The sequence below is a fragment of the Rattus norvegicus genome, chromosome 11, assembly GCF_021556685.1.
Source record: "Rattus norvegicus strain SHRSP/BbbUtx chromosome 11, alternate assembly SHRSP_T2T, whole genome shotgun sequence".
NCBI classification, from domain to species: Eukaryota; Metazoa; Chordata; class Mammalia; order Rodentia; family Muridae; genus Rattus; species Rattus norvegicus.
Window position 1 is genome coordinate 93,100,559 of NC_141544.1, and position 13,708 is coordinate 93,114,266.

At 46.6% G+C, this 13,708-nt stretch overlaps 1 protein-coding gene across 4 annotated transcripts in view; it reads right to left on the minus strand.

Annotated features, from left to right (window-relative positions):
• Positions 1-13,708, minus strand: part of Vps8 (VPS8 subunit of CORVET complex) — a 223,458-nt gene that overhangs the window by 37,472 nt on the left and 172,278 nt on the right. For all 4 annotated transcript variants that reach the window (XM_087575759.1, XM_087575760.1, NM_001427620.1 and 1 more), the window contains 2 exon segments: positions 13,148-13,317; positions 8,968-9,133 (listed from right to left, as the gene is read on the minus strand). In XM_087575759.1, coding sequence (XP_087431885.1) covers positions 8,968-9,133; positions 13,148-13,317 — 336 coding nt within the window.

A 13,708-nucleotide genomic window follows, 5' to 3' on the forward strand; every position in this document is an offset into this window, starting at 1 on the left:
CTACAGTCAATGCCCAGGCTGTTCTCTGTCTGGTGAGCACCATGACACCCACCTGACAGGCAGGCGCCCGCCCTAACACATCCGTGGAACACACATACCACAAACAGGTAAGAAAAGCAGGACAGAAAGACAAACAACAAAGTGACCAAAGATAAGGAAAAGCAAACTAGAACTCTGAACCTTGTTAATAATGTCTGAATTCTATTAAATTCTTTTTTCCTTTGAACTTCTACTTTTGTTACTTTAAGTTGAATAAATTAAGATTAAACTGAAATTATTTGATATTAATATGAATGAATAAATGTATGTATATAGTAGAGGAGGCTGCTGAGTACTTCAAGTGGAATGACAGTGTCTCCTGAACATTTTCCCTGTGTGTGTAAAGAAACAAAGACTGACTGAGACAGACCTGCAGGCGACATCTGCCCAGAGGCTGCAAACCTGGGACTCAGGGAACACGCTCACTTGGATCATTTCTCTGCTTACCCAGAATCAAATCCTTATTTAGGAGAAAGCAGGTGTTCTGCGGAATAACTCCAGTCATGTTCATGCTGATTTGTGAGTAGACGGCTAGCATGTAAGTGTCACTGGCTGTATATATTGGTTGGCGAGTGATTTTAACCCGTGAAGTTAGGTAAGAATGTCCAGAGACAGCACCTGACCTGCCAGACCACAGGCTTGGGAGTAAGTTCATTGGAGCCAGAAGCTGGAGAATTAAATATCCGTTATCGTGTTTCCCAAAAAGACAAACTAAAACGCCATGTGATAGGACGGCGTTCCAAGGGCAATGGGATATTTCAAACGCATTGAATCATCCTGTGTTCAGTGGAAGCAGGTGAGTGCTGAGTGCCTCCTGCCATGCTCTCTGGACAGATGACGCAGGACAGACGGCTCTCCCGAGGAGAGTCATGAAACCACCATACCGTGGAATTGGTGGCTATTCCTCAGCTTCTCCCACTGCCCTTGGCACACCATCCTGGTGGAGAGCAGTATTTGAAGATGCTCACTTCACTCTTCCTAGTTAAATAACTTTTGAAGACCAGGATGCTGACGCGATTCCTTACTCACAGTACACACTGTGTGATGCCTCGGACTAACTCTTGTTTACCACTCATGTAGCAAAGCCCAGCACACCACCCGCTCTGAGCTCGAGAGCCACATCTGCCTCGGCAGCTCTCTGCCAAGGGTAACAGGACGCTGAGTTCACACCATATGGGCTGCTGGTGACAAGGGCTTTCCTGCTCTTTTCAGTGCAAACCTTTTGGCCAAACTGTAACTAGCTAGCATTACATTTTTATACAGGGTCTCTCGCCCTGACAGATGTATTTTCCTACCATAGGCAACTTTATCTGTTTCAAGAAAATTGCAATGAATCCTAGAGAAGTAGAATGATCAAATGTTAGAAATCAGAGCAAAGTCACATTCCCTATAAAACACTAGAAAGCAGGGGCTGGGGATTTAGCTCAGCGGTAGAGCGCTTGCCTAGCGAGTGCAAGGCCCTGGGTTCGGTCCCCAGCTCCGAAAAAAAAAAAAATTAAGAAAACACTAGAAAGCTGATGACATATGCTACCACCACAAAATAAAAGCACACAGTCTGTGTAACCAACTTTTTACTAAGGTGTGAAGACTACTCAGTGACTAGCAACATTCAGAAGATAGGATCCCACTCCTGTTCACACCTTACATGCAAAGTCGGTCAAAGCACAGCAGGAACTTCTGGGCTTCGGGGTGGCAAGCAGTGACTGGGTTCCAGGAGAGATGAAGGTGACATTTATAAGGGAAGAGATACCTGAGGGTGGTGACACTTATTGAGGGAGGTGACACCTGTGAAGAAGGTGACACTTGTGAGGGCAGTGACACTTGTGACGGTGATACCTATGAGGGAGATGACACCTGTGAGGGAGGTGACACCTGTGAGGGAGGTGACACTTGTGAGGGAGGTGACACCTGTAAGGAAGGTGATACTTGTGAGGGAGGTGACACCTGTGAGGGAAGTGATACCTGTGAGGGAGGTGACACCTGTGAGGGAGGTAATACCTGTGAGGGAGGTGACACCTGTGAGGGAAGTGATACCTGTGAGGGAGGTGATACCTGTGAGGGAGGTGACACCTGTGAGGGAAGTGATACCTGTGAGGGAGGTGATACCTGTGAGGGAGGTGACACTTGTGAGGGAGGTGACACCCCTGAGGGAGATGACACCTGTGAGGGAGGTGACACCTGTGAGGGAGGTGACACTTGTGAGGGAAGTGATACCTGTGAGGGAGGTGATACCTGTGAGGGAGGTGACACCTGTGAGGGAAGTGATACCTGTGAGGGAGGTGATACTTGTGAGGGAGGTGACACTTGTGAGGGAGGTGACACCCCTGAGGGAGATGACACCTGTGAGGGAGGTGACACCTGTGAGGGAGGTGACACTTGTGAGGGAAGTGATACCTGTGAGGGAGGTGATACCTGTGAGGGAGGTGACACCTGTGAGGGAGGTGATACCTGTGAGGGAGGTGATACCTGTGAGGGAGGTGACACTTGTGAGGGAGGTGACACCTGTGAGGAAATTGATATCTGTGAAGGTGACACTTGTGAAGGAGTTGACACCCATGAGGAAGGTAACACTTGGAGGGCAGTGACAGTGGTGGGCCCAGTGAGAGGCATGGGACCTGCCATGCTCAGCTCTCTTCAACCTTGTCATAGGAGAGTGGTGGGACTATCACATGACATGAGGATAGTCTTATAGCCTGACCCTCAAACTCTGGGAGTTAGAGCTGATGTCGTGGATGATTGCTGGGCAGTCAGCTCATGTCGTGATAACTGACGGAACTGGACTTAGGATGGTATCACATGCGTGAGGGTTGAGAATGATTAGTCAACCTCTGCTTATAACTCCGTGGCTATACAGTCCACAAGACACAATTATGTTTTATCCTTACCTATATAAAATTTCATTCACATCTAGCACAAGCAGATAACTGACATTATGCCCAATAATATCTGGGTAAATGTCACTGTCCAGCCACTACTCCACTGGCCTCATCAGGCCCACCACACAAGGAACATCCAGGTTAGATCCCTTCCCCACCCCAATTTCCCCAACTAAGTCCACCCAGGGCTCACCCAGCTGCCCTGAGATGCTTGCTGTTCTCCAGAGCTAGACTGCCTGGCCACCTTCACCAGGACTGCTACATCAAGCACACCCAGGCTACACCCTTACTTCTGCCCCCCCGATGCTCTCCCCACCAGACACCATGGAGCATACCCAGCTACTCTAGAAGAGCATTGACCCCTGAGTTCCACTGTCCAGCCCATGGTTGCCCCCTGGAGGCCCACTGCACCAGGAACATCCAGGAAGAACCAGACGGCAAAAGACCAGCAGAAGAACACAATCAACAAGAGCCTGGGCAATATGGCGCCTTCGGTGCGAGCTATCCCATTATAGCAGCCCTGGATATCCTAAAGAAGCTGAAACACAAGGAAATGACCTCAAATAGAGATGACCTTATAGAGATGGAAGATGCCTTTAAAGAGGAAGTGAAGACATTTATCAAAAAATACAGGAAAAGACAATAAACAGGTAGAAGCCTTTAAAGAGGAAACGAATATAACCCTTAAAGAAATACAGGAAAACACAATTAAACAAGTAAAGGAAATGAATAAAACTGTTCAAGACTTGAAAACGGAAATAGAAGCAATAAAGAAGACAGATTCTGAGGGAATCCTGAAGATAGAAAACCAGGGAAAGAACGGGAACAACAGACACAAGCATCAAGAACAGAATATAAGAGATGAAAGAGAGAATCTCAGGCATAGAAAATAGAAGAAATTTATACATCTGTCAAAGAAAATGTTAAATCTAAAAAATTCCAGACATAAAACATACAGGGAATCTGGGATACAGTGAAAAGACCTAACCTAAGAAGAATAGGAATAGAAGAAAGTGAAGTGTCCCAGATCCAAGAACCAGAAAATATTTCCAACAAAGTCACAACCCGAGGCTAAAGAAAGAGATACCTTAAACATGTAAAAAGCTTAAAGAACACCAATTAGATTGAACCAAAGAAGAAAAGCCTCCCGTTACATAATAATCAAAACATTACATGTACACAATAAAGAAAGAATATTAAAGGCGACAAGGGGAAAAGGCCAAGTAACATATAAAGGCAGACATATCAGAATTACAGCCAACTTCTCAACAGAGACTCTATAGCCAGAAGGTCCTGGACAGATATCTTATAGCCTCTAAGAGACCACAAATGCTAGCTCAGACTACAATACCCAGCAAAACTCTCAATCACCGTAGATGGGGAAAACAAGCTATTCCAAGACAAAACCAAACTTAAACATCTATCCACAAATCCATCCCTACAGAAAATACTTGAAGGAAAATTCCAACCCAAGGAGGGTAACTACATACAAGAAAACACGGGAAATAAAATAACTTGACACCAGCAAAAACTAAATACCATCCCCCATCTTTCTCTCTCTCTCTCTCTCCGTCTCTCTCTCTCTCTTTCTCTCTCTCTCTCACACACACACACACACACACACACACCCTACCACCACCACCACCACCACCACCACCACCATCACCACCACCACCACCACTACCACCATCATCAAAATAACAGGAATTAAGAATCATTGGTTACTAATATCCCTCAACATCAATGGACTCAATTCTCTAATAAAAAGGCTAACAGAATGGATGCAAAGACAGGATTCATCATTCTGGTGCATACAAGAAACACACCTCAGCCACAAAGGTAGACATTACCTCAGAGCAAAGGGCTGGGAAGAAGGTTTCCAAGCAATCTGACCCACGAGGCAAGGTGGTCACAGCCAGTCTAATATCTAATAACGTAGACTTTCAACCAAAATTAATCAAAAGAGATGGGGAAGGACACTTATACTCATTAAAGGAAAAATCTGCCAGGATGACATCTCAATTCTGAACACCAATGCCCAATTGTAAGGGAACCCTCATTCATAAAAGAAACATTACTAAAGCTTAAACTGCCCATTGAACACCACACATTAATAGTGGGAGACTTCAATACCCTACTCTTACCAATTGACAGATCCAGACAGAAACTAAACAGAGAATCAATGAAATGAACCAATGTTATGAATCAAATGAACCTAACAGATATCTATGGAACATTTCACCCAAACACAAAATAATATATCTTCTTCTCAGCGCCTCACAGAACCTTCTCCAAAACTGACTATGAACTAACTGGTCGCAAAGCAAGCTTCAACAGAAACAAGAAAATTGAAATAAATCCTTATATCTTATTAGACCATCATAGATTAAAGCTGGATTTCAACAGCAACAGAAACAAGAGAAAGCCTACAAACCCACGGAAACTGAACAACTCTACTCAATGATCACTGGGTCAGGGAAGAAATAAAGAAATAAATTGAAGGTTTTCTAGAATTCAATGAAAATAAAGGCACAACATAGCCAAATTATGGGACAAAATGTAATCAGTGCTAACAGAATAGTTCATAGCAGTAAGTACTTTCATAAAGAAACTGGAGAGTTCCCATACAAGCAATCTAAAGGTACAACTGGAAGCTGCATAACAAAGAGAAGTGAACATATCCAGGAGGAGTGGACGGCAGAAAATAATCAAACACAGGGCCGAAATCAGTGAAATAAAGAATCTATGAAACCAAGAGCTGGTTCTTTGAGAAAATCAACAAGACAGACAAACCCTTAGCAAAACTAACTAGAAGGCACAGAGACAGAATCCTAATTAAGAAAATCACAAATGAAAAGGTAGACATAACAACAGACACTTCAAAATACTCAATAAAATACTCACACTGAATCCAAGAAAATATCAAAACATCATCCACCATGACCAAGTAGGCTTCATCCCAGGGATGCAGGGATGGTTAAATATACAAAATCCATCAACATAATTCACCAAAAAAACTGAAAGAAAAAGGCTGACAAAATATAATACCCCTTCAGGTTAAAAGTCTTGGAGAGGTCAGGAATACAAGGCACGTACCTAAGCACAGTCAAGGCAATATACAGCAAGCTGAGAGCTAACATCAAATTAAATGGAGAGAAACTTAAAGCAATTCCACCAAAACCAGGGAGGAGACAAGGGTGATTTCAAGCTGTAGTGCAGAGCAAAAACTGCATGGTATTAGTACAGAGACAGACAGGTCTCAGCGGAATCGAACCAAAGACCCAGAAATAAACCCACACACCCATGGACATGATTTGTGACAAGGAAGTCAAAACCATACAAAGGAAAAATGAAAGTGTCTTTAATAAATGGTGCTGGTCTAACTGGATGTCTGCATGTAGAAGAAATAGATCCATATTTATCACCATGCACAAAACTCAAGCCCAAGTAGATCGAAGACCTCAACATAAAATCATACGAACTGAATCTAATAGGAGAGAAAGTGGTGAGTAACTTTGAACATAGTGCACGGGGGACAAATTCCTGAACATCAGTAGCCCAGACACTAAGACCAACAATTAATAAATGGGATTTCATGAAACTGAAAACCTTTTCAAGGCTAAGGACGCCATTGATAGGAGAAAACGGCAGCGTACAGAACGGGAGAAGATCTTCGCCAGCCCTACCTCTGACAGAGGACTAATATCTAAAATATATAAAGAATGTAAGAAACCAGACAGCAACAAACCAAATAACTCAATCAAAAATGTGGTACGGAGCTACAGAGGAATCTCAAATGGCCAAGAAGCACTTAAAGAATGTCCAACGTCCTTAGCCATCAGGGAAATGCAAATCAAAATGACTCCGAGATTCCAGTTCACGTCCTCCCAGTCAGAAAGGCTAAGATCAAAAACTCGAGAGGAGCATAGGGAATCCTCCTCCATTGCTGGTGGGAGTGCAAACCCAAAGGGCTTGTATAGTTTGCAAAGTGGTTGTATAAAATCAAGTCAGTGATTTCTCAGAAAGCCAGGAATAGTTCTATCCCAAGACCCAGCTACACCACTCCTGGACATAGACCCAAAAGATGTACCATTATACCACAAAGGAACTTCCTCAACGATGTCCATAGCAGCTTTGCTCATAATAGCCAGAAACTGTAAACAACATGGATGTCCCTCACCTGAAGAATGGAATACTGTTCAGCTAACAAAAACAAAGACATCATGGAATTTGAAGGCAGATGGATAGAGCTAGAAAATATCATCCTGAGTGACCCAGACCCAGACCCAGAAGGACATGTACGGTAGGCAGTAAGTAGTAAGGAGGGCCCAAGGGAGGATGCATGTCTCTCACTCGGAAGGGGAATTAAGTCACTGGAGGTGGATGGAGGGAAGGACCTAGGTGGGAGAGGGAGTGAGGGTGGGAAAGGAGATGGGGACCAGGTGAGGGAAGAGGGGATGGGAGCGAGAAAGGCAACTGATGGCGGGGGAAGTTCCAGAGAGTCTATGGGAGTGACCCTAGCTGAGAGTCCTACCAGCCAGGCATATGGAGACTCAAGTTGCCACCTTTTATAGCCAGGCAGGACTTTGAGTGGAGGGAGGGGGATGTCAACACACCCATAAAACCTTCAACCCAAAGTCTGTCCTGCCTACAAGACCTGCAGGGATAAGAGAGAAGAGAGGCTGAGGGAACGCCAACCAAGTGACCAGCCCAATTTGAGACACATATCATGTAAGAGCCGATCCCTGACACTGTTAATCACATTCTGCTATGCTTGCAGACAGGAGCTTAGCATAACTGTCTCCTGAGAGGCCTCCTCCAGCAGCTGATGGATGCAGAAGCAGAGACCACAGATAAACATAGGCGGGGCTCGGGGAGTCTTACAGAAGAGTAGAGGAGAGAACTGAGTGAACCAGAGGGGTCAAGGACAGCACAGGAAGACCTACAGAGTCAACTAACCAGGGACCATGGAGGCTCACAAAGACTGAATCGCTGACCAAAGAGCATGCAGGGCTGGACCTAGGCCCCCTACACATTCGTAGCAGATGTGCAGCTTGGTCTTCATGCGAGTCCCCTAACAATTGGAACTGGGGCTGTCTCAGACTCTGGTGCCTGTCGATGGATCTATTTCCCCTAAGTGGGCCTCAGTGGGAGAGGAGGTGTTTAGTCCTGCTGGGACTGGAGGTCCCAGGGAGGGGTGGTACCCAAGGGGGGCTTTCCTTTCTCCTCAAAGAAGGGGTGGGGGTAATGGGGAAAGGGATTTGTAAGGGCGGGGCTGCAATGTAAATATATAAATGAAAAATGAGTAAGTATGAATGTCAATGACAAGAAGGGAGTTCCGATTGCTGGAGTATAGATATGTTAAAGCGTTATCTGGAAGAGAAGCCCATGATGAAACCGTCCTCAGCTTTGGTTCAGTGCTCAGTGAGGACAGATAAAACAGTAATGTAACACGTTTGAGTCAACTGGGGGCTGTGTGACAGTGAGGGAAGAGCGAGAAGTGGCGACTGTGTCACAGTTCAGCGGTCGAGCCGCGGTCCTATGAAGTTCTCCTTTAACCCCCTCTGTGGTCAAACCTGTGGATCAGCAGGGAGCACTCTGCTCTGATGCCTCTTTAAAAAAATGCTGCAAAATAAATATTAATCGATACAGTCCCTCGTCTCCATGGGCAACGAAAGTTTCTCAAGTGAACGCTGCAGCGAGTTCTTTAAGGGGAGAAGACAGGAGCGGAGTACAGGAGCAGCACCTTGCCCATTACCAGCTCCAAGAGAGGGGACTCTCCCGTCTTGCCATGTGGGTGCTCATCAGAACTGCCATGCCCTCATCTGTCCCCGCTGCCCCCCGCCGTTCCTGAGAATGACCCTATCTATCTTCTCTGCTGCTGACCTGGGCTCCAGGCGTCTCAAGGGCTGAGCGGAGAGAACGGGCTCTTCAGCACTGAATGCCTGCTCAGAACCCATCGGGTAAACCGAGGCTTCTGGGCCCTGACAAGACAGGCCGGGAGTAACAGACTGACAAGAAAGGCACGTGCCAGCGCTGAAGCAAGTCCTACCTGTGGCGAGGTTATCCGTCCCTTCTTACTCTCGGAAGGATTCTCACTGAGTTTGCCCGCTTTGTTACTTGAGCTGCATTTGTAGCACGTCCATCTTGTTTGACCCTCAGTTTCTAGGGTGCATTCCTTACTTTGTAGACAGAACGAATGATACAAATGGCCACAGCTATGTAGTGAAGACAAACAATTTACACTTAGTATAAAATCCACACACATGAACTACAGAATACACTTGTATACGGTAAAGAAAAATGTCAAATAACCAGTGGCTGGCTATTCAGGGACGAGAATCAAGAGGGGACATGTATTCAATGATATTCTCCCCCTTTAAGAATCCAGCCTTGCTTACTTGAATTCTTAAGTTGTGAGTAGCATGCTCCAGACTGAAGAAGATGGGCCGAGCCCAAGTTCGCTCTAACCGTAGTGTTCTGAAAGTTTTTATGGGTCATTGTTTAAAAAAGCAATTGGAAAAATAATTACGTAAGTTGTTTGGTAATAACATGAGAGCCCTCACCATATGCAAGGCAGACTATGGCTCCAAACACTGACAAAGGTGCCATGCTCTAAAGCTTAACACTGTTCATACGAGGGCATCCCTGGCAGTTGGTTCTGAATCCCCCTCTCTCTAAGCAGAAACGTGGATTAGAAGGCCGTCCTTCTCTCTCCTGCTGTCCTCCCCGTTCTCGATGCTGTTTCTTTCTGTACAGAACCTGTGTCTCGTAGGTTCTCCTTGTCTCCTCTACCTAGTCCCACTCCTTCAGTGATTATTTCTAATTCCAAATCCTTAAGATGCCCCAGGCTCCTTACTCCCAGATGTATACCAGTGGTCCAGGCCTCTTCCTTCAGTCTTATCTGTCTCCTTGGCAACCCTACCCTGGATACCCAACAGGTATCTTAATTTAACACATCCAAACACGAGTTCCTAACTCCACTAACTGCGCTTGCACTGCACGCTTTCATCTGACCTTCTACATCTCAGTAACAGCAACTACGTCCCCGCAGCTTCTCAGGCGAGACTCTGGAGCTGTCCTAGACTGCTTTTTGCTTCGTGAATAATCAACACTTCTATAAGCAAATCCTATGGTTTGGTGTTTACATGGTCCCCGGAATTTTTGCCTCCTGTTTCTTTGCGATCGACTGCGCTGGGCCATCTCTCTGAAGTAGCCTTCCTAGCACTTTGCATCTTCCCTTGATGACCCATTCTCCACTCTCAACACAGCAACCGCTGACCATTAACACTGCGCTCTCACTCTCAAAACTACACAGCGCCTTCTCAGAAGAAAGTCCAACTTTGTATAGGAACCAGTTCCTGCCTGGTTACCTTTGTTCTTCCTCTGCCAGCCCTCTTGTCATTGTCCCCTCACTCTGTCCAGACCTGCTGTGCCACCCACTCACTGTCCTTGAAGTACACCAGGAAGGGCAGTTGCCTGAAAGCCTCCACTTCCCAACCCTCAGCTTAACACGCCCTACAAATGAGACAGACACTTCCCTGCGTCTTAATATCACTCAAATGTCATTGAAACGTTTAATTAGTAGCTACCAACATCCTCTTTCCTCTGCACTGCTTTGTAATAAACAACTACATTTTAATTTTCGAAGTTTTCTGTTAAACAGTGAGGCGTCCCTAACCATGCTATATAAACACCCGTCCCCTAAACTTCTGCTTGCCTCTCTGCGTGCTTTATTCTTTTCCAGAGTCGCTACCACTGGTTCACATTTCACTCCTGTGTTCATGCTGCGCTGTATCCTGATGAATAGCTCTGGTGCACAGGAGTGTCTTTGTTAGAGTTTCTATTGCTGTAATTGAACACCATGACTGTGTTGGTTTGAATGAAAATAGCCCCAAGGGCTCACATATTTGAATGCTTTGGTCCCCAGTTGGGGGAACTGTAATCCTCCAATAAATTCTTTCTTCTGTAAGTTGCTGTGGTATGGTGTCTTATCACAGTAATAGAAAAGTAACTAAAGAAAAATTTTACTTCAGTTTACAACTCTCAGGTCATACTCCATCACGCAGGTAATACAGGGCGGGAGCTCAAGGCAGGAACCTGGAGGCAGGAACTGAAGCAGAGGCCGTGGAGAAACACTAATCACTGGCTTGGTCCTCATGACTTGGTCAGCCTACCTTCATTCATCCATCCATGCACCCATGCACCCATGCATCCATCCACCCACCCACCCATCCACACATCCATTCATCCATCCATCCATCCATCCATCCATCCACCCACCCATCCATCCATCCACCCACCCATCTATCCATCCATCCATCCATCCACCCACCCATCTATCCATCCATCCATCCACCCACCCATCCACCCACCCATCCATCCATCCATCCACCCACCCATCCATCCACCCACCCATCCATCCATCCATCCATCCATCCATCCATCCATCCACCCACTCATCCATCCATCCATCCATCCATCCATCCATCCACCCACCCACCCATCCACCCACCCATCCACCCACCCACCCATCCATCCACCCATCCACCCACCCATCCATCCACCCATCCATCCATCCATCCACCCACCCACCCATCCATCCATCCACCCACCCATCAACCCATCCATCCATCCATCCATCCATCCATCCACCCATCCACCCATCCATCCATCCATCCACCCATCCACCCACCCATCCATCCACCCACCCAACCATCCATCCATCCATCCATGCATCCATGCATCCATCCACCCACCCATCCACCCACCCATCCATCCATGCATCCATGCATCCATCCACCCATCCATCCATCCATCCATCCATTTACATTTTATGAGTGTGGTTATTTTGCCTGCATGCCTGGTACCCATGGAGGCCAGAAGAGGACATCAGATCCCCTGGAAATGAAGTTACAGATGGCTTTGAGTTGCTGTGTGGTGCAGAGAACTGAATCCAGGTCTGCTGCAAGCGTAGCCTGTGCTCTTAACTACTAAGCCATCTTGCCAACCCCAAGCCTACTTACTTCTTTATGCAACTCAGGACCACGTGCTCAGGGGCAGTACCAACCACAGTGGTCTGGGTCCTCACAGGACAATCATTAATTAAAATAATGGCCCATAGGCTTGCCTAGAGGCCAGTCTGATGAAGGCATTTTGTATTTTCCCAACTAGGTTCCCTCTTCTCAGGTAACTTTAATTTGTGTTAAACTGGACCAATGGTCAAACAAAAGCACGACAGGTAGGTTCTAATGAACATCTCTCACAGGAATGGGTTCTTTGTATGACAAGAACACATTTCTCATCACCTCCAGACTGGCCAGTCTTCCTGCACAGCTGCTGTTTACAAAGCACTTACTTGTGCCAGGCACCCACTGGCTGGTTACGAAACCCTAGGCTGTAGGCACTGTTACTACCTCCATATATGCATAAAGAAACAAAGATATCTGAACTCAGGAAGTTTGACTCTGAGCCATACCATGTTGTCTCTCCTCAGGTATTTTGGAGAAAGTGTCTTCGATCCTGGTACTAAGCTCTCCTCTTGTGCTACTGGTGTATGAACTGTCCCCTCCCTCGGTATTGGGGTTCACGGATCATCAGTGTGTTGCTGATTCCTAAATGTCTACTTCCCGTCAACATGGTGCTTGATTTATGATGAGAGGATGTGTGTTAGATAACCCTGCTCAGAATCTAGCGGCCACCTCAAGCCTCAGACCTGCAGGACAAGGGTGGTGTCACCCCAGTTCCTTACACTGGTCTCTCCTCAGACTAGGACGCATGTTCACCTGGTTTATCAAGCCAACGGTTTCTGCCTCCACATGTAGTGCACTAAGATGGTCACAGCTTTCAGAGTCTATGTGAGTGCGTTTGGCTTTTCACACAGTCAGTCCCCTATGTCTCTTGTCCTGTTCGCAGGTCATCCCTGAGAGACACATCCCCTTACTGTGCTTTCTCAATATAGCACTGTTCCCCGGCAACCATGTTCCCCGGCAACACTGCATCCTCCCATGCTACTGCCCTGTGCGCATTTTTCATCCTGACTCTGACTCACGGGACACATACTGTCTGAGACCCTTACTCCCCTCCGACTCCCTGGCAGAGCGTAAGGGCAGTGGGGAAGGGGCCTACCTACCTTGCCCACTCCACATAGTGGCTGACTGGGGCTGTATGATCATATGTACTACTGCTTGGCTCCTGCGGCCACGAGAGTTAACCTTCCTTCCCTCTCTTACCTGAAGACGATAATCTCATCGGCCGTTTCTTGGCGTCTTTTGTACTGCTGTAAACATATAGAACAGTAATCCTGTTTGGGATTGAGTCCTCTGGACACTGACGCTCTCAGGTTACACAGTGACCAGTGGAGATCCTGGTTCAGGAGGCTGGCTGTCGTTTCTAGCAAGGTCTGTGACGGATCAAAACAAAAGAAAGGGTTAAAATGAAAGACAGGGACAGACGAAGAGTAATGCAACTGAAATCAGGGCACTTCACAGAGCGACAACCCAACATTCACACTCACGGGCTCCGGCAGGAACCCTCCGTGTGCAGCTATGATGAACGCTAAACGGTCAAGCCCGCCATTAGCTCCTAACCAACGTGTGCTCTGCCCTTCTGCGGCCTAACTCGGTGCGATGGCCTTCAGACAACTCGATGAGGACAAACCCACCTAGGGCATTTATAACTTCTCTTGATGGCTGACAGCGGGGGTGTGAGAAGAGCCCTGCTCCCTGGCCACTGACTGGAAATGCTGCAGACAGTGCTTCAAGTACCGCTCACTGGAAAGCTAACGTTGGTCG